General features: G+C 29.4%; 3 protein-coding genes and 1 non-coding gene across 5 annotated transcripts; 3 read left to right on the forward strand and 1 right to left on the reverse strand.

Annotated features, from left to right (window-relative positions):
• The first annotated feature begins 1,708 nt into the window (after positions 1–1,708).
• LOC126833361 (glyoxalase domain-containing protein 4) lies at positions 1,709–4,213 on the forward strand. The gene is made up of 6 exons (XM_050564651.1): positions 1,709–1,947; positions 2,413–2,462; positions 2,536–2,801; positions 3,046–3,201; positions 3,355–3,530; positions 3,619–4,213. Exons 1-6 carry the CDS (start codon positions 1,861–1,863, stop codon positions 3,757–3,759), a joined length of 876 nt encoding a protein of 291 aa, XP_050420608.1. The 5' UTR covers positions 1,709–1,860; the 3' UTR covers positions 3,760–4,213.
• Positions 4,214–5,757: 1,544 nt separating this feature from the next.
• LOC126833477 (two pore potassium channel protein sup-9-like) lies at positions 5,758–13,125 on the forward strand. Of its 2 annotated transcripts, none has more exons than XM_050564845.1 (7): positions 5,758–5,895; positions 5,975–6,120; positions 7,387–7,542; positions 7,905–8,046; positions 8,884–9,085; positions 10,224–10,342; positions 12,054–13,125. In XM_050564845.1, exons 2-7 carry the CDS (start codon positions 5,994–5,996, stop codon positions 12,340–12,342), a joined length of 1,035 nt encoding a protein of 344 aa, XP_050420802.1. In that variant the 5' UTR covers positions 5,758–5,895; positions 5,975–5,993; the 3' UTR covers positions 12,343–13,125. The 2 variants fall into 2 exon arrangements, with proteins under 2 accessions (XP_050420802.1, XP_050420801.1); XM_050564844.1 differs by having other exon boundaries at positions 5,758–5,905; positions 12,054–13,124.
• Trnas-gcu (transfer RNA serine (anticodon GCU)) lies at positions 9,834–9,915 on the reverse strand. Its single transcript has one exon. It is a non-coding gene; the product is annotated as a tRNA-Ser (tRNA).
• A 3,266-nt stretch (positions 13,126–16,391) lies between the features above and the next one.
• LOC126833585 (uncharacterized) lies at positions 16,392–20,098 on the forward strand. Its single transcript, XM_050565009.1, has 4 exons — positions 16,392–16,587; positions 17,150–17,348; positions 18,031–18,132; positions 18,827–20,098. The coding sequence occupies exons 2-4, from the start codon at positions 17,175–17,177 to the stop codon at positions 18,944–18,946; spliced, it is 396 nt and encodes a 131-aa protein (XP_050420966.1). The 5' UTR covers positions 16,392–16,587; positions 17,150–17,174; the 3' UTR covers positions 18,947–20,098.
• Positions 20,099–22,002: the final 1,904 nt, after the last annotated feature.

A 22,002-nucleotide genomic window follows, 5' to 3' on the forward strand; every position in this document is an offset into this window, starting at 1 on the left:
TTTAAGTAACATATTATAGGCATTTATTATATAATTGTTACAATGTTACTCTCTGAAGTAATTTAGAACTTGAAGTAAATAAATAATAATTTAACAATTATATTTTAATTATTAAGTGTTAAGGGGAATTGCGGCTACCTAAGTAAGAATTAAAATATCTTCGGAACTATAAGTCCAGAAATTTTGTTATTTCTTGAAATCGTACTATCGAGTTCTTTTTCGAAAATAATATTCCAACTTAATTGATAATAACTAACCATATCCGGTTATGTAATATTATTTTTTTACACCCCCCCCTCCACTCCCAGAGCAAGATTTAATGTACGCCACTGGTTATGTAAAAGCGTGCTAAAGTGTGTTCACTCAAATGGATAAGGCTCCGTTTATTAAGTCAGAGGCATTATTATAAATTTTTCCTAAATAACTCTCCGATCCCTGTTTTAATATACCCTACTTTATAAGTCCCTTTAGTTACCATAGAATAAGCTTTATCTTGTAAAAATGTCTAGTTTCACAAATGGTTTTATAAGAAACTACATTTTTTTAAAGAAATTTTCGTTATTTTTTATAACAAATTATTCTTAAACCTTCAACAACTATAAACTCAATTTGAAAAAACTTCTCTGGTGCTTAAAATTCGATATAGGAGGGGGGAGGGAGGAGTTGAGGACAATTTTTTCTTGTACATAATACGTGTTATTATATTATATATCGTATAGAATAATTTCATATATATTGTTATAAAAGGATAGTCATCGTTCGACTATAAACGTCTTTTGTGGATTATACGAATATTGTGGTTTTTTAAATAATATATAATCTATAGTCCTGTAATAAAATAAAATTACATGTAATATATTTATATTTAGCAATAAAAATGACAGTAACGTATAATAATATGTAAAAAACCCTATTGGCTCCATGTAAAAGTCGGCCTTCGGGCGAATGGTGGCGCCTATCTACGTGACAAAATTATACTACCAAAATGCCGTAATTTCTTGACCCACTGATTTGGTTGGAGTGGCATCACCTTATTTTTTCTACATCGTGGATATAGTATAATAATTAGTTGTGCTAATAGATAATATCACGGTCTTTAAGACCGTGGATAATATTATTATATAATGATAATATTGATAATATACATTTTGAGTATTATAATAAACGCGAAGATGACCGCCACGTTTTTATTTACATTGGAGCTGTCCCTACTGATTTAATCTATACTGTCGTAACAGCGCAACAAAATACAAATAATGCAGTTTAGTTCCTAGGTGCCTTTATCAACAATTTTTTTTTTTGGACTATTTGTATTTTTTTACACTAAAAACGACAGTGAAGTCAGATTTTGGCGGCTTGACTTAGGCAAAAACTTATTTTACTAAATTGTATTTTTAAATATCCATTTCACAAATCACAATTAATTGCTTCTTTATAACACATTATAAATGTTTGCTAATAACACAGAATTACGATAATAAGTAAGCACCTCCCCCTTCCTCACTAAATTTTCCAATAGGTAAAATTATAGTTGTTTGACTCAAATATTATGTTATAACTTATAATCAATGTTTAATTTACCGCATAACTTATGCAATACCTGCGTCGCGGTTAACGGTGACACGGTCATGTGTAATGTAACTCAGCTGTGGCCTGGGGGGGTTCCGGAATGGTTAGTGCTTACACGACTTTGAGGCAGTCTGTATTATCAAATTGGTATCTATAAACCTTAGCGGTTACTTAGTGGTTAGTGCAGTTTGTTTATCTGTTTATTGTAATTTGCAAGGTATTTCTTGTGACAACTTTTAAGTATTCTTGTATTGTTCACGTTGGAATCAGTCAAGACTTAAGAAAACAAAAATGGCAGGTCGCGCATTACATTATGTATTCAAAGTAGCCGATAGAACAAAAACAATCGAGTTCTACAGAGATCTTTTGGGAATGAAAGTAAGTGAAAGTGATCAAACAATAACAGAATGTTTGATGTCGTGCCTACTGGCTACTTGTTGACTATAGTCAAGATAACAAAAAAAATGTAAATTAATATTTAATTAAGTATAATATTACCTATTTGAAGAGTCAATATACCTATTCCATTAACAATGTTGTAATTGGAGTAAAACATTTATTTTCATAATTTAATTTGTTTTCAAGTGTACATTGACTATAATGGGTATGGAGTCTTTTCTACAAGTCTATTATAGAATTCTGACTAGTGTTATATTAAACGTTACTTAATAAAAACCATTAATAGAACTACTAAAATATATATATTTTAAACGGAGCTCTAAATCCGAATTAACTGATGTAGGAATATAATATATAATATGTTATAACACTAGATTTATATTCTGTGGCTTGGCTCGATATAAATTGTTTTGCTCTATCAGTAAATATTATTTATACTTGTAGATTTTGAGACACGAGGAGTTCACTCAAGGATGTGAGGCTGCTTGTAACGGGTAAAGGCTTAATTTATTATTTGTTGTGCTTATTAGTGATCCATTAACAATATTTCATGTTGATTAATAACAGACCGTATGCCAATCGTTGGAGTAAAACCATGGTCGGATATGGGCCTGAAGATAATAATTTCGTGATTGAACTTACTTACAACTATAATGTTGACGATTACAAGTTAGGAAATGATTTCATTGGAATTACTTTAAAATCATCAACAGTCTTGGAAAATGCTAAAAACTTAAACTGGCCTGTTACATTTGAGGAAAATACACCTTATGTCCTTGCACCCGGAGGTTATAAATTTTATGTACTCGACGAACCTCAACCCATTGATAAAGGTATAAAGGAAAATAGTATACATATTTTTGGTATGTGGTCAATAGATTAGATCTTAAACAAATTATGTTATGATTAATAACAGAATTTGCAAATTATTTGGGAGCTCAATTTCAAAACCGAATAAAATACAAAATTGTCAGGTTTTAACTTATTTAAAACTAAGTTTAGTTTACAAACAGTTAAATCATCAATTATCTTAATATCTTTAATGCTTGTTTTAATATTTAATACTTTTTTTTTTAGATCCTGTTGTAAATGTTATATTGCCATCTACAAATTTGGAAAAATCTGTAAAATTTTGGAATGGTATACTCGGTTTGAACATTCTTAATCAGACATCAACATACGCGGAATTAGGATTTGGCGATGATCAAGCCAAACTTCAGTTAAAGGCCATTGGTAAGAATTAGCTAACATATGAACTATTAAGTTTTCTTATTAAGTTATTGTTATTCATGTTTTAAATTTCCTTGGAATGTATTTGTGTGAAATAATGGCAAGAAGTATGCATAAAGAATGATAAATAATAAATTGTTATTATTTGTTTTTTAGGAGAACCGATCAATCACGAAACAGCCTACGGAAGAATAGCATTTTCAGTTCCCACTTCAGATTTAGAACGTTACCAGGAGAACGCTAAAAATAATGAGTATAAAATCCTTACACCGTTGGTTACTTTAAGTACACCGGGAAAAGCATCAGTATCTGTTGTAATTTTTGCTGATCCTGTAAGTTTAAATAAAATATTTTCAATGTTGAACTTTGTGATAACCCTTAATAATAATATGCATCACTAAAATGGTTCATTGTTTTTAGGATGATCACGAAATCTGTTTTGTTGGAGACAAAGAGTTCAGAGAATTATCCCAGTTTGATCCAAGTGCTGAGAACGAACTGAATAAGTTCATTTCTAAAGACGAAGAACGAAAATTAAAACAAAAAAAAGTTACAAATTAAAAATGTTGTTATCGAGTTATTACTCACACAGTCATACACATCTTTATACGCATGTCATTCTTTAAACAAACTATTATATTGATGAGTTATTAAATACTATTAAACATCTTATTATGGATGTATAATATTTCTATATGGTGATTTTTGTAACACATTCGTCTCGTATTTTTATTTTAAATTTTTATTGGTACAATAATTATTGCTATTTGTCATAGAAATCACCTAATTTTTTAGGGAGTTATGTATAGGCAACTTAACACAAATTTTAGATTAATGAGGATTTTTTGATTGATGATTATTATTTTTTTTAATGTTTATCAACGGTTATCTGCATAATTATTTTTCTCCAAATATAACAGTTGTTTGTTATACATTTTTTAAATATTTTATTTATGTTTTACTCTTTAAATATTTGATATAAAAATAGAATAAATCAAAATCTTTTTTTTTTAAATGTTTTACTTTTATTGTGTAAGATGCACACTAATCTTCTGTCCTTTATTTATCTTTATGAAACTTCTTCAACTCATCTTAAGTGTACTGAAAATTAGGACCCACACTTCTACAAATATTATAAATATTACATTATAATATTTTAAGTTATTATACTTATTAGGTAATAATTATATTATTAATATTTAATAATAGTAATGAAATAATAATAATACATTTTTCTTTATATCGCTTTTTCAAGAGTAGTTTTGATACCTACTGGTCTGACAATTCGCAATGCTATGGAATTTGAACCCACACATTGACACATTGTATTAATTTTCTACATTTACTTTTTACAAAAGCTTGCACTATCTTCAATAATTAATCGCAGGGTATGCATCCAGGCAAAATTAATCCTTAAAACTGATTATGCAAATAAATTATTGGGCTCATTTCAATAGCGGTCCAAGACAGGTTACATACAATTTTATCTATCAGAGGTAGCGCATGTGCATGGTAAGGAAATGCTGTACGTATCTATCGTTTCCCCAGCAGTCTTCAAAGTCCAAATTAAAATTGAAATCAATAAAAGTGAAACATTTTCTTGTTTGTACTCCGCAAAAACATGTTGAAAAAGAACTGTGTTAATACAAGAAAGAAGATCAAGATAATATATCCAAAACATTTATCTTCAAAATACATAAAAAAAACTTGCTGAAGAATTGTTTATGATTTAAAATACTAGTTACAATGAAGGTACTGCGTAATTTATTCACCTGGTTCAATGTTCAAGTAGGTGTAGTCTACAACTTTGAAAACACAGGCACGAAAATCAAAAACACACAGTTCATGAATTTAATACTTGATCTTCTCTCTCAAAAAATTGTAAAATTGTATAAAAAAAAAGTAGTTAGGGGTGAATTTTTCTATTTTGATTTTTGAGACATTTGGCGAATTTAAGGTCTAACAATTTGATTGAACCACAAATAACTGAAAATAGATAATATATAGTAAATATATAGTACAATTTTGTATAGTCAAAAATAATATCTTAATTATAACATAGTAAACATTAGTCATTTACATTTTTCTTACAACTTTTTTTATTATACAGCGTACGCTGTATTATAGTTGTACAGCGTTGCTATTTTTTTTGAGCCAGTTCTACTAGCTTCTTTAGGTTCATTTTAAATTCTTAACAAAATCCTACCTCTTCGTTAACTGTTTACAATTCTGTGTTTGTTTGTAGCAAACTTAGACGGCGGTAATGTACCTACTCGTGCGCCTTCTATACTTTGGGATTACATCTATATAGTTACTCTATTTGAGAATATTGTTGTATACAATTTGACGTGTAGAAGAACCGCGCGTCGTTTTAAAACGTTATATGTAGGTATAATATAACAAAGTGGAGGTAAAGTACTAATAAAGATTTGAGATTACAACGGCAGAGCGCGCGCTCCAGGATGAAACGCGTCCTGACAGGACATTTACCTCCAAGCGGAAGGCACCGGCTTGGTCCCTAAAATCGATTATTCTCCCCCCGCTGAACGTCCCGTAGGATAACGCACAGTAATTGTTGCGACGTTGTTATTGCTATTGTTGCTGGAATCCTGTGAAAAAAGAAACTCTACGGACATGGGCTTCTATAACATTTAATAATTATTATTACCTAAGGGTGTATTGAGTATTTTTCACTGCGTCAGTCTAAGTATATATATACACCAATTTGCTTGTGTTTTTTTGGCAACATTTTATTCACTCGATGACGTTATTTCAGCGAGCGTTTGCTTGTCAAAATGAAACGACAAAACGTCCGAACCCTGTCGTTGGTGGTTTGCACATTCACCTATCTACTAGTAGGAGCAGCCGTATTCGACGCCTTAGAATCGGACCAGGAGAGAAGGCGTTGGAACCATTTACTGGGTAAGCATATCGACGTTCTTTAATTCCCATCAACCCGGAGATTACATTATTTTTTTTTTTTTTTTGGGGGGGGGGGGCTAGCATTTTTCTACCTAAAATGACCCGCAAGGGATTTACACTCCTAAATTATTAATATTATATAATACTATATAACATTACAAATGTAAAAATAAAAACCATAATAATTATAATATAATATTTGTATATTATTTTTAAAGTAAATACATATTGTTTTAACTTTTAAGGCAATGTACCTGTAATTCTTAGATCCAAAGATATCAATTATTTTTTCTACGTCAATACTTAAATCGTTTTCAATGTACAATATGGATAAATTATTAAACCTGTCTTGCAACATACTAGTACGTAACCATGTCTTAAATTTGAGTATAAAAGTAAATTATTACACCCGTTTTTTTTGTTAACATACATTTTTAAAAATAAGCGTGTTTACTTTCTTATCTTTCCGCGTTTTATGCCACTAAAATTATTGTAATTTTTAATAAAATATATTTGTTCGTTCCTCAAAATCGTGTACCACCACCGTCGGACGCAATGCATTAACAGTAGCTCTAAAATGTTGGAAGGCAGGAAGGAAGAGGGAGAAAGAGGTCTTAAACCTCACCATAATATTACCTGAAAATGACCCAAGAATCTAGAATTATAAATGGAACCTACGAATAATTAGGATAGAGGAAAACATAAAGCTACACTTGTTTCTTCTGCATAGATTATAGTCAGGCGATTACTTGCATATTGGAAGTAAAATGTGGTAAATTAAACCATAATGATTGACTTTACTTGATTCTATACAGTTTTTTTTTTTACTACATTATGTTGGAAAATATTGAAACGTCTCTGGTACATTAAGATATCAGTTGATAAAAACATTACCTACCGATTATTTATTTTTGCATCATCTAGTGTCCCAAATAGGAAATACGTTTTTGATTTTCTACATTATAATTATCGTTTATTATCATTGTCAAAGTGTTTGAGAGAGCTTAACTAGATTTACTGAACGGCGTATGTCAGTTTATGTTAGTAAATGTAATTCTACAAATTTCTGTTGTCGTAAAACAGAAACCTTTACTTGCAATGCTATAATATTAATGGTAGTAATAGATTATAGTGGTAGATAGAATAAAAAATCTTGGTAATCCTTTGTTAATTTAAAATGTCATTGTACGACTTTCAAGATATATTCTTTGTAACGTATTAACTTAATTATTAATGTTTATGCTTTTATTTATTTTTGGTTTATAGAACTTAAACACGCATTGGTCAGCAGATACAACATAAGCCCCGTCGACTACCGGATGATGGAAGTGGCCATAATCGAGAACAAACCTCACAAAGCTGGACCACAGTGGAAGTTTGCTGGAGCTTTTTACTTTTCTACAGTCGTCTTGGCCATGATCGGTATTCACACATTTTTACTAGTCATACCTGTATCAAAAAAAAAAAAAAACTGACAAATTTTTGGCTTGAAAAAAAATACTATTTAAAGAACATAATATTCTCAAAGTCGTGATAACATTTATACGAGCTAGTTCAACGCCATACCAAATAATATAAATACAAATTTATTATTGTTTCTTATTATTTATTCAGAGATGTTTAAATGTTTATTTATACATTCATAAAGGCGCTTAATTACTTTTAAAGGTTCTTTTTAAATTATTTTTTTATGCAAGTACTAATATTTTGTAAAATGCCCTACACATTTTTAAGGGCTTTACAAAAGATAATGGTATATATTAAAAACTTTCTGGCTAAAACAGGGTACGGCCATTCCACTCCGGTGACGATTGGAGGAAAAGCGTTTTGCATACTGTACGCCATGGTCGGTATTCCTTTGGGCCTAATCATGTTCCAGAGCATCGGTGAACGTCTTAACAAATTCGCTTCAGTAGTGATCAAAAGGTACATAGTCATACAGTTATAATGCCGGACTCGGGGTTTAATTTTGAAATCGGCATTCCGGAGCAAATGGAAGGCAAGTGCATCCGTGGAGGACTACGTCTGACCTCCTTGATGACAACATCAAATATAAAGTTCAAATAAAAAACACAATTTATAACATATACCTACTCTTTTAAATATAACAGGAGTTATAAATTTAAAAGATTTATTTAACTTACAAATCTATAAATATTATTAAAACATATCTAAAAAAAATAGTTTTGTTTTTCTTTAAATTTTCTTTAATTTACAAATAAATAATAAAAACTAAAGAATTTAAATCAACAAACAGAATAAATAGGATATATTGATTATATAAATAATAAGCGCTCTAAGGTTATACCTAATGATTTTTATCTATATAGTAGATAAAAATCAGTAGTATATTATTTTTATAATACTAAATAACAATTATGTTGTTACAAGAAAAAACATTAAAAAAAAAACAATTAAAAATGAATATGTACGCTGCGTTTCCCTTAATAATAAAATAAGGGGGTACGCTACAAAAAAAAAAAAAAAATAACAAGAGTAGCTCCGTCCCATGCGTCTCCCCAATTCAACCACTGGTATTAATTAGTTGTATAATTTTTATTTTAGGTATGATATACCTATAACTATACTTTAGTTATTCACACTCCATTGATCAATTTAGGTACCTAGTACGAATTAATGAGTTACGTATGGATAGTACTTATTTTTTGAATCGTGGTTGATTTAACCAATAATGTGTGTTTAAATAGATGTTTATGATTGATTAAACTGAAAACTCAGACTTATATGATTTGTTTTGTGCAGAGCCAAAAAGTATTTTAAGTGCAAAAAAGAGGAAGCCACCGAAATGAATCTTATGTGTGCCACTGGACTTCTCTCGTCTGTAATCATTACCACCGGGGCAGCTGTGTTTTCTAAGTACGAGGGATGGAGTTACTTTGACAGTTTTTACTATTGTTTCGTCACACTCACCACCATCGGTTTTGGAGACTACGTTGCGCTACAGGTGATACTAATAAGCAACCATTACCAGCAAAAGGACAGTAAATAGTGCAGAAAAAAACACTTGAGTGTGTATTAGAATAACAAAAACGTTATAAGAGTTATAACGTTATAAATGACTATAAGAGTCCTACAAGTTAAAAATGATATTAGAAGTATAAAATATTTTATTAGACAATTATCTAATAGTCAACCTATTGACAAATTCAAAGTATTTGAGGGGTTTGAATTTTATATTTTTTTCCTCGACTTTGGTTTAAAACAATTTTGTTCATACAATATTTTTATTTAGACACTTGTTTGTCTATCGATTTATGGTAAATCCGGATTTAGCTAGTCCCGTCTTCTACTTGTTATAACAACAATGAATTAGTATAAAAAATACTAACGATATTCTAATTCTAAACTACATAATTATTAGTGTGTGTTTAATAATTATTGTGCGGGGTGGCCAGTTGTTTTTTAAAAAAAATAAACATTAGTGCAAGCGATTAAACAATTTTTCGTAAAAAACCCATTTGATGAGAGTCGATGTTAAAAAAACGTAGGTATATCAAATGTTGTTATAAAAATTAGTTTAAAGAATTAAAAAAATTATAAATTATATTATCTTAAAATTCAAACCTGTGTGGGTTCGCATCGTAAATAACACTTACACAATATTAACTGATAAAATAAAACAGGTTGTGAACAAAAATTTATTTGGGGTGTTGAACATTGTTTACATGTTGCTAGTAACCAGACCACATATTCGACGAGGATGGGATTCGAACCCACGCGTGCAGAGCACATTGGATTAGCAGTCCAACGCCTTAACCACTCGGCCACCTCGTCTGGTGGTAGTTTATGACTAAATGTTTACCTTGTAACACTAAATTGCACTTTAAGGTCCAATACAATTTTCACCGACATTTATAATATTTATAATTTGATTATATTATGATGTCACGATATTTCAATCAGATGGTTGCATATTAAATTATATTTAAAATACTTATTTGGGCGACATTATTATTGTGTGCCGAGAATAAATTGACGATTTCTTACAACCAAAATAAAATTGTATGTCTTTGGTTAGTACATAGGAGAACGTTTTAATCATTATATCAGTTAATTTAAGGAATTTTTGTATTTATTCACAGAACGACCAAGCATTGACCACTAAGCCGGGATACGTGGCTTTAAGCCTGGTTTTCATTCTGTTCGGACTTGCGGTAGTGGCAGCCAGCATTAACTTGTTGGTACTCAGATTCATGACCATGTAAGTGCATTGCTCGCTAACTGTTCTAAACAAACAATAGTAATATTTAAAAGGTAATAAATATCACAACATTTTGAGCCCAATTAATTATGCGAAATATATATATATATATATATATTTTTTTTTTTTATTTAACACTAAATAATACAATCTGTAAATATTATTTTACAATATAGTTATGATAGCTGATAGCAATCCATAAAGAGCTCCATAATATATATAAGTATATTTATTTAATCGTTTTTGCTAACATAACGATTAACAGTAAATAACTAACCTGTCCAAACAGTGGCGTAATTTGATCATGTTTGTGGGGGGGGGGGGGATAAAAAAAATTGCATACATTTTACTTATCACCCCATGCATCCCCCAATTTTTTTTGTGTGTATACCATTGGAATATATAAAACGTCAAGGGGGGTACAACACCCAAATCCCCCCCGTAATTACGCCACTGTGTCCAAACAAACCGTAATTTTATGTGTTAAAGAATCGTTCTTGTTAAAATCATTCAAATATTTCTTTGTTTACGTGTACTTGTGATGACAGTATAAAATAATATGGAATTCAAGGAGTAAAATTATACATTAAAATTTAATATTAGATGAACTGTCTGTATACTTAAAGTAAGTCTAACTAATCACTAAAAAATATTTCATTGTGTAAACATTTATTTCATAAATTAATAGGAGATTTCTGCGTCCATTCAATCTGTATTTTTCTAGACGTCATTTATTTGTATTTAAATATTATACTACACTAACAACTTAGAGAAACAATAAGGTCCCACAACATAGACAATCTTAAAAAAATATACAAAGTATACCAGAGCTAAACAAATTTTAACACTGTGTCGTTTTTATAAAAAACGTAAAAATATTAAGACAATATTTTTGAAATGTTAACACAAATTTAATTTATTTACAGATTGTAGAACAATTTTTTAAGAAATCCGTCAAAGATATATTTCAAAGTTGAGAATACTACTTTGCCCCTATACTTTTTATGTTATAAATTGGTGGACGTTGTATAGCATTACAATCGATTGTTTAAAACAAATTATATTAGATAAATTAAAACATTTCTTTGAAAGTACTAAAAATTAAAACATTTGTATTTACAAGGTAAAAAATTCCAAGTACCAATTGAATGTTACGTAACGTCTGTCCATAATTTGTTTTTAGATTTGTTTTAATCTTTTGATTTTATTTTTTAAAATTAAATTTCGATCAAAGACTTTTTACCATAAAATAATAAAGATGGGTTTTCTGTGAAAATTTCAATTTTTACAATCTGATCACTACCTTGAATTTATTGTTGCCAAAATAAACGTATAAACTTGACAATACTCCAAAGTTCACCAATTTTTTAATTTTTTATAAGCTAGGGGGACTTTTCCCCTAAAGTCATATCCTTATTTTTTTTCTACCCACCCAACTCAATTGTTTTAAGTCGGATTTTGAATACGACATTCAAGAAAGGTTGATATTTTGAATGAAATGTGAAACATTTTACCCTGATATCCTCTTTTGGTCTGAACCACGTTCTTTACTATCACCTTTACTTCTTAAAATCATTCAGTCAACACTTCCACAAACTATTTAAACAGTTTGGTTTATTCTCATTGTCCCTTTTTGATTTCTTTTCTCTTTGATTCATTAACTACTTCCTACTCGTTTTTGATCATTTCTAATACCATCTGATTTTTTTAGGAACGCCGAGGACGTGCGCCGTGAAGACAACGAACTGCAAGGGGTATCTCAGCACGTGATTACATTGGACGGGGAAGTGGTGACCTCAGTGAACGGCAAATTACTAGCCGGTCACACCGTTTCTAAGGGCACTAGCAACGACGACATGGACCAAGTGTCGGTATGCTCATGCACTTGCGTTGGAGACCCAGAATATGATTACAACAGGGATATTTTACCCGTGGAACAGGAACCAATCAACTTACTGTCAGACGAGTACATCGTTGGGCTCAAGAGAGTTTCTATATAAACTATAATAAACGTTATAATACAATGGACATTTTATCAATTTGACGTACGACGATAGTTTTTCGTTAAAAATTAAAATGTTATTATTACTTTTTTTACTTTTCTCACAATTCGCCAATTACATTTATATATATATATATAATATACATAATTAACTAACTAAAAATAATTTTAAAATTGTGCTACGAAAACGAAAATTAAACATTTTTTTAGGTATGTTATGTTCAAAATAGAAATATGTGTTTTTGTATAATAAAAAAATACTATTTATTGAAAAATTGGCTATACAATGCGCCTTAACAAATGCTAGTGTAGAGGCCCCTTAAAATAATAATAATCATCATTTTAACCTCATGTTAGGTTACGCTAGCCATTATTAGAGTAATCCCAACTAATTATACTGAATATGTAGTTTTAATATACAGTACCTGTTACAAGTTATTAAAGATTTAACTATGAGGATATAAAAAAATAATATGATTATTGATAATAATATTATACTAGTTGTGACTTATTACATGGTTTTCTTTAGCTCGCTAACACGTATGTACGGGTATTTTTCAAATCTTGCAAAATTAATTGAACCCACTTCCAGATGTCGTATAGGGCTGAAACATGGCACAGACACTCATCTTAGATGACAATATAATACCCTGTAATCATATTGCGACTCGGACATCAAGGTCGCCCTAAACAGGGTCAAATGTGGGGGTCATTTCACTAAAATTTCATTTTTTCCCAAATCTTCCAAATTCAATTTAGTAATCTATTTAGCAATTATTAAATACCTTTAATAGGAATAAAAAGTAAAAATATTAAAAAAAAACTTTTGTAAAAACATGCTTTTCTAAAAAAAAAATAGTAAAAAGTGAACTAAAAAGTAAAAAATAATTTTATTGCAAGAACAATTTACCAATCAATTGTAGCATATTTTATTCAAAATGCCAATTACTTTGAAAACTACCGAAAATTAACTACAATTTTAAATAATGTTAAACATCTTTAATTTTTGACTAAAAAGAAAAGCGTGGGGCCTATTTAACAAAGTCCAAATTAATTGAGTTAAGTATTATGAAATGTATGTGTCACACACAAATATTAAACTAAATTTAAATTACAAAAGAACTTACAATACAAAATATTATCTGATACATTTATGAGGGACTTTGTTGAATAGGGCCCACGCTTTTCTTTTTAGTAAAAAATTTAAAATGTTTAACATTATTTAAAATTGTAGTTAATTTTCGGTTGTTTTCAAAGTAATTGACACTTTGAATAAAATATGCTACAATTGATTGGTAAATTGTTCTTGTAATAAAATTATTTTTTACTTTTTAGTTCATTTTTTACTATTTTTTAGAAAAGCATGTTTTTATTAGTATATTATTTAAAAGTGTTAAAACTTGAACTATTTTAACAAAATGTATATAATCTTAATATAATCCATCTGTAATAAAGTAAAAACATATCTACTCTTTTCAAAAAATGTTTTTAAATAGATTTTTTGATAGTAAAACTGCTATTGAAACATAACATAATTTATATGTATAATAAAATAGTTTATTTTAAGCACAGACTGGTACGGTAACCATCCCAAGCGTACTTCTCCCATTTGGGAATATATGAGGGTTTGTAGGATGTAATCATAATAATGCCATGTGATTTAGCAAGACAAAATTAAACATAAGCTCTGCTAAAATCGAAAATACCATAAGAACAAACAAGAATATAAATTAAAGCATGTCAATAAGGTCTTGGACAAGAAATGTGGAAAAAATCTTTTGTAATACAAAAAGGTCCTCGTTTTCACTTCTCTTCACTCTCGCCTTATAACTAGTCTTCTTAAGTAGAGTGATTGCAAAAAGTAGTTCTTAATTGGACCAAAATATTTTTGAAAATTCACCCTAAAACTGTAAATTTTAGCAGGCCTCCCCATGATTTTAATGTCATCAAATTATATTTGTTGGGGATAAAAAATTGGTTGAAACAATTACAAATATCTTTATCGTAAAGTACGGGAGAAATGTTAAAGAACTTGTTGTTCTTCTATCCTAAGCGACTACTTTTTATTTGTGTAATAATTTAAAGAAAACGGGGGGCCATAAAAAAGTTTGACTTTCGAATTTTAGATGGGAACACATGACGTGGAATTATAGCTCATCATTTTTTGTTTAAATTATAGAAGATCAGTGAAGTAAGTAATTGATTTTAGTATTTCTATATAAGTTTCTTAAAGTTATATTTAACAAAATTGTATTTTTAATCATTGATTTTAATAGTTTAGAGAATATTGTAATTAAAAATACACCATTCATTATTTACCATTCTTCTTCTTTAGTATTCAATCCTGAGATTGGTTTGTAGCAATTCTCCATTCTTCCCTGTTACTTGCCTTCCTCTTTGTCTCTTCATAAGAAATACACCCTTGGTCCTCTATTATTTGTTGTATATACTCCATTCGTGGTCTTCCCCTAGCATTTTTCCCTTCTACGCAGCCTTCTATAATTAATCCTAGCAACCCACCATGTCTCAATACATGTCCAATCCATTAATTTCTCCTTTTCTTGATACTACTCCATATAATTCTTCTCTCGGACATTCTTTCTAATACTTCCTCGTTTGTTACCATGTCCATCCAACTTATTTCGAGCATACTTCTGAAACACCACATCTCAAAAGCTTCTATTCTTCTCCGCTCTTCTTTGGCAATTGTCCACGTTTCGCTGCCATACAGCATTATACTCCATACGTATGTCTTCAGAAGATTTATTCTGGTGAGTATGCTAATATTTTTTGAAGTAAAAAGTCCTCTTTTTTTGATAAATGCTATCTTAGCTTGGCATATTCGCTTTACTATTTCTTTTTTACTTCTGCCATCCTTACTTACTATGCTTCCCAAGTATGCGAACTCTTCTACTTGCTGTATTTCTTGGTTTTTTTGCCGATGTATTCTTGTCGTAATATTATTGTTCCTGCTGCATACAAGAACTTTGGTCTTTTTCGTATTTATTTTCATGCTCAGTTCATTGAGCAGAGTTTCTTCCATACACCTCAGCATCCTTTGCAATTCTTCTTCATTTTCAGCTATGACTGCTATATCGTCTGCGAACCGTAGCATATCGATTTTCCTGCCATTTATCTTTATACCCAAATGTATTTTCTCTCTTATTTTATCAATTGCCTCCTGGATGTATGCATTGAATATGCTAGGCGAGAGAGTACAACCCTACCTTACTTCTTTTCTTATGCGTGCTTCTTCCTCAGTTTCACCAAATCGTATTACAGCTGTTTCCTTCTGGTATAGTTTAAAGAGTAGTCTCCTTTCAGTGTATTCTATACCCGCTCTTTTAAGCATCTTGAACATTATTGCCCAGTTGACATTGTCGAACGCTTTTTCTATATCAACAAAAGCTATGTATGTAGGCTTATCTTTTCTAATTCTTTTTTCGATAATTATTCTTAAAGCCAGTATTGCTTCCCTTGTACCCATGTTTTTTCTGAACCCAAACTGGTCTTCTGACAATATGGCTTCGATCTTCTATTCCATTCTTCTTGACATAATTATTGTCAGTATTTTTGACACATTTACCATTATAAAAGCAAAAATCCATCTAATATAACTGCCGTTATAATAGAAAATGATTCGACAACATTAACTATTTTAATTAACCTCTTATCGAAGTTATACACTACTAAAATAACTGAAACAAAATATGAAACATTTTTATTATTAAGAGCCTCAGTGACGGTCATTAATAAAGAACACAAATATATAAGAGATGAAGAAATGAAAGACGATACACTTTACGAATGATTACATGTGTGTACTACTTCAACTGACAGAGAATTGTGTTATAATTATAAATTATGCTTCTTATACTCTTCAGTACTGTAGTATAGTTTTCTGCGGAGAAGTATCTCATATGTGTGGTTTTTAAACGTTATGAATACAAAAAAGTGGAGGGAAAATTCTGATAAAGATTTGAAATTATAACGGCAGATCGCGCTCTCGAGGATGACAGGACACTTTTCCCCAAGCGAAGGGCGTGTATCCATTATCGATTGTTTTCTCATTTCGGCCTACCGTGGGGTGACGCACAGTGATCGTCCAGATATTTTAACAGCTATTATTCGTGAATTCGTGTGAAAACTCTACAGACATTGGATTCTATACTATTTAACAATTAATAAACGTACGTTACATATCTTTTACTGACTACATTGCCGGCTCTGCAAATTGTTTCGTGTAAGTATACAAACACCATTCGACGTACATTGCACCAGCCCCGCCATTTATGAAATTTTCAACTTTTTCAAGTGCCACGAATAAGCATGTAATTAGCATAAATTTGCAAGCCTATATTCAGAATTCGCATGATATCGCTTTAGCTAGAATAACAAAAATACCAAGAGCGTGGCTGGCGAAACGATAGTATGATAAACGTGATTGAATTAATTGTTAAACATTAATCAGCGACTAAAATATTTCTATTTAATCAGACAGTATTAATTAATTTTACTAACTTTGTTTTACGCATGAGTTATGCCATACCTGTAATTATATAATAGCAGATATTCGTACTCCATTAATCAATTTAGGTACCTAGTACAAATAAATGAGTTATTTATGAATAGCACTTATTTACCTCGTGATTAAACGTCAATAATGATTGTTGAAACAATTAGGTTATTTTATCACGGTTTTGTAGTTTTTTTTTTAATGGTTTATTTAACCATCGTTTTTATATTCAAACAAATGGATTTTTAATCAAATGCGAACTCAGATTATTGTGATTCGGTTTGTGCAGATACAAAAAGTGTTCTACTGGCAAAATGGAGATAACTAAACCAAAGACAAAACAAGCCACCAAAATGAACGAATTCGCCTTCACCGGCGGGTTTTTAAACAGCAAGTCATTTTTCATCATGTCAATAAGTGCCCAATCGTTCATTATGATACTCGTCACGATCTCCATTGTTTGTAAAAACCGTGGGATACAGATAAAAGTAAGAACACCTACCGGTTAAAATATTTTAATAAAATATTTGATTATAAAAATCAAACCTAAACTATAAATCAACAAGTTCGATTTATACAAAAATTCGAATTTTATATTATTCATACACTATTTACACAACTTTCGGTTACTACCATTTAAGTAGTTTGACTATTCTACCAACGTTTCGGAATATTTGCACATTAAATCATCAGGGCTGTGGTTCGATATTGCTTCTACCGTTATTTCTTGAAGTCTACATATATATTTCTCTTGGTTTGCTTCTAAGATTTAAAAAACAAATTCTTGGTTATTTTATTATTATTTGTGACCGTCCATTAAAAAGGTACCTTATATTTCCTAAAAAAATTGTTCAGAAGAGCCAAAGCTAACATTTTACTAGCTAACTTATTAGAAGCTCTAACTTTAAAACTTCTTTATTTTGAACGGATCGAGATGTCATTGCGATCGAAACATCATTGTAATCAGTAGCAAATCAACTATACCAAAAGCAAAACACGGTTTCTGAAAAACGGAAGATAAGTTACGCTTTCCCATAGACGGTCACATTTTACCGTCTCAATAGTTCAACTAGTATATAATAAAATAATAAACGTTTAAATGAGGGTTTTAAGTTTAAACATTAACAACAGTAACGGTTAAATTGAGTAGAATGTTTGTATTATTTACAGTATGAAGATTTTTTCCAAATTAATATGAGAAATGGATGTATTCAGATCGGACTCTTAATGGTCTACGTCATCTTTACCATGTTTGTACGAAGATATATTGAAGTAAGTCCATCGCCTTTTTTTATTTCACACTAAATATAACAAGCTGTATAAGTATTATAATATTACAAGAGGTTTTAGAGAAAAGATCACGAATAGCTTGTGTAGAGGAGCCACTCACAGATATTCAATAGTCCATACATATAATTAACTATTTTTTGACTTGTAACAAACATGTTTATTAAAAAACATACAAAATTCCAAATACTATTATTGAATGTTTCACAACACCTGCCCATAATTCGTTTTTAGATTTATTATTATCTTAATTTGTTTAAACAAATTGTTATCAAGAACTTAATACCTTTTATTGACAAAGACTGATATTTTTGTGAAAATGAAATTTTGTACAATCCGATCACTACTTTACATTTATCGTTACCAAATTAAAAATATAAACCTGACAATACATTAAAGTTAACCATATCCTCTTTTTTTTTACCCACCCAATTCAATTGTTTTATATCGAATTTCGCATACGACATTCAAAAGGGATTGATATCTTGAATGAAATTTGAAAGCATTTCATTATTGGCCATCTTTATTACTCTTATCGTTTCGATCGAATGGTTCGGTCACCACGTATACAAAATATTCAAACAGCTTGGGTATTCTCATTTTTATATTTTTATTCTTTGATTTATAAACTACCTCCTACTCGTGTTTGGTCACTCCTAATCACAACTGGTTTTTTTAGGGATCTGATAAAAAAGAAGAAGAAGAAGAAGTAGAAGAAGAAGAAGAAGAAGAAGAAGAAGAAGAAGAAGAAGAAGAAGAAGAAGAAGAAGAAGAAAAAGAACAAGAAGAGCCATATTAATAACTCCTATCAACTTAATGCCTGACGAGCCCATAGTTGGGTTCGAAATAGTATCAATATAAATGATAATAAAGCTTATTCTATATTAGAAATTTGATTAATTCAACCTACAACGCTAGTTTTCTTATAATAAATTCTCATAACTCGCCGATTACATTTTTAACTATCACTTAACGTAATAATTATCATATTAATAAACCCTTGTAAGGTAATGTACCTGACGTATAAATTGAAAATTTTTAACCTTTACGGTTTTTCTTATAAAAACATAAATGCTGTTTTTACGTTAAATTAATTACTGACCCATCTATCTTTTTTCTGATGACAGTAATTGTGAATATCGAGATGTCAAAGAACTGTGCTTATTCATTTTAAAAACTAAAAAAAAAATTGCTCGCAAGTTTGAACATAATTATTCTACATTCTATACTCATATCATTATATAGCATTTATTAACAATTAGCAATTATATAAATGTTGCATTATTATTAATTAACAGTTATACAGTCTTTATTACATCCAAATAATAATTATATTAGTAAAAAAATGTAGTGACTAGTTTTAGAAAATTAAGTAAAACTATAAAATAATAATTAATTTGAATAAAACAATAAATTATAACATTTTTTTTGTATTTTTCCGTTTATACCTACTTTCTTTGTTTCAAAATTAAAAGAAAACGGCCGGACATGAAAAACGATTATTGTAATAATTAGTTTTACTTATATATTATAATATAAGTTCTCATAAAATAATATCCAGCAAAATTTAATTTAAAATAATCGATTTTAATGATATACAGCAAATATTAAAATTTAAAATACATCATTTATTATTTACTAGAATTGTATTAACCATACCGAGTTCCGGTTAAATAGGTATAACCGCTGTATAACTTATACATTTGATTGTAAAAAGAAATATTTTGTAGAATACATTTTTTTTTTATAAATTATATGTTACATATCTTAAAAAGTACATTTTTAACTATCCCTCAATGTAATATAATTATATTAATAACCTCATGTAAGATAACTGGCGTGTTAATTGCAAATTTTTAATTTATGAATTTTCTAATAAAAAAACAAATGCTGTTTTTACGTTAAATTAATCATTCCGACAAATGATAATCGCCCTATTATATACCTCTGAAATTAACTCTGAATTATATAATATGTTTTAAATATTGCATTATTATTAAATAATAACTATACAGTCTTTATTACATCCACATAATAATTAAATTAGTAAAAAGATGTAGTGACTAGTTTTATGAAATTAAGTAAAATTATAAAATATTAATTAATTTGAATAATAAACACATTTTAAAAAAAAAAATTGTATATTTCCGTGTATACCTATTACTTAAAATCTGTTATATTAAATCCTATTAATATTCCTTTTTGACTGGGGTTTAACATCCAACATAGATTAAAAAAGTAAAACTAAATGTTATGATAAATAATTCGTCTGAAAAATTACGTCTAGAAATCTGAGGGAAGAAAACAGTTAGATCTACATATCGACGCTATTTAACTTCCATAAAAAGATATCCATCAAAATAAATTAACGGGGTAATATTGTTTATTTTGTTGAATTAACTATCAACTTTGACCTTATCACTAATTGACCTGAACACCATAAGATAAAAATAAGTATTAAAAAAAAAAAGTCCATATAAATATTTGTAATTGACTCTACCTTCTTAATACTTAACAATCTATTCAAAAAGATTAAACTTGATATTATAATAATTAAAAGCTTGGGATAAAGGGTTTAACTAGATTTACTGTACTGTTTATGTTTTTTATAGCCAATGCACACAAAATTTCCAATAAATACAACATAAGCCACGCCGACTATCTTATATGGGAAACGGACACAATGAAGCACATAAATTCTGGATTGCAGTTTACCGATACATTATTTGGTGATGTATTTTTATTGAATTAACTATCAACTTTAATCTTACCACTCATAAATTAAACAAAATACGATTGAAAGAAGTGTTAAAAAATTAAGAATATATTAAGTTTTCTATAAAAAAAAAAAAAATGCATATAAATATTTGTAATTGACCCTACCTTTTTAACGCCATATTCATAAAGAAAAAACTTGATATTGTAATTAAAAGCTATGGAGAAAGGGTTTAGGTATAAAATGTATAAAAATATTTTTAAAATAAATTCCACCTAATCTTTCTGTCTTTTTTGCCATTCTCATAATTGTGTACTTTTAAAACAATATTTATCCATTCTTCTTTAATACGTACCACAGCTGTCGGACGCAAAGCTGCAACAAAAGCTCTAAAATAAGAGCCACCTTGTTCATTCAGTTTTAATTATAATCAGGGGTTTACTTAGATATTGGAAGTAAAATGTGGTGAATTAAGCCATACGGAGAGCATAACTGGATGTACTGAATAGCGTATCTCAATTTTTGTTAGAAATCATACGTAAAAAAATTAAAAAATTTCTCTTGTCAGAAAACAGATACCTTTCATTGCAATATTGTAATATTAATAGTAGTAATATATTACAGTGGTAGATAAAATTAAAGATATTGGTAATTCTTTATAAGTTAAAAATGTAATTGTATGACTTTCAATATATATTCTTTGGGACGTACTAACTTAATTATCAATGTTTATACTTTACATAGTTTGTAATAAAATGGCCAGAAGATGCAACATAAGCCACGTGGACTACATCACATTAGGAATTTTCTCAATAAGAAAAAATTATTCTGGTTGTTCGAGTGCCGAATTTGGTGATTTCGTTGCGTTGACTTATGGACAGCAATTGTTTTGGATATTCCTCATATTGGTGGGGATAGGCCTCATCAAGTACTACAAAATCATTGAACGTCTTAAAAAGTTCACTTCCGTAGTGATCAAAAAGTATGTTTTACAATTATAATTCCTTGACTGTATTTTTATTAGATACAGTATAATATATATTACATGATTGAAACTATATGTTTGTAATAGACAATCATACTGTGACGATTGCAAGCTTAATATGGCACATTCCCCTCCCCCCCCCAATATAATTAAT

This window comes from Adelges cooleyi, unplaced genomic scaffold, assembly GCF_023614345.1.
Source record: "Adelges cooleyi isolate 19-005CV unplaced genomic scaffold, UGA_ACOO_1.1 ACOO_flye_CR_arks_rails_tigmint_CR_PRNA_2, whole genome shotgun sequence".
NCBI lineage: Eukaryota > Metazoa > Arthropoda > Insecta > Hemiptera > Adelgidae > Adelges > Adelges cooleyi.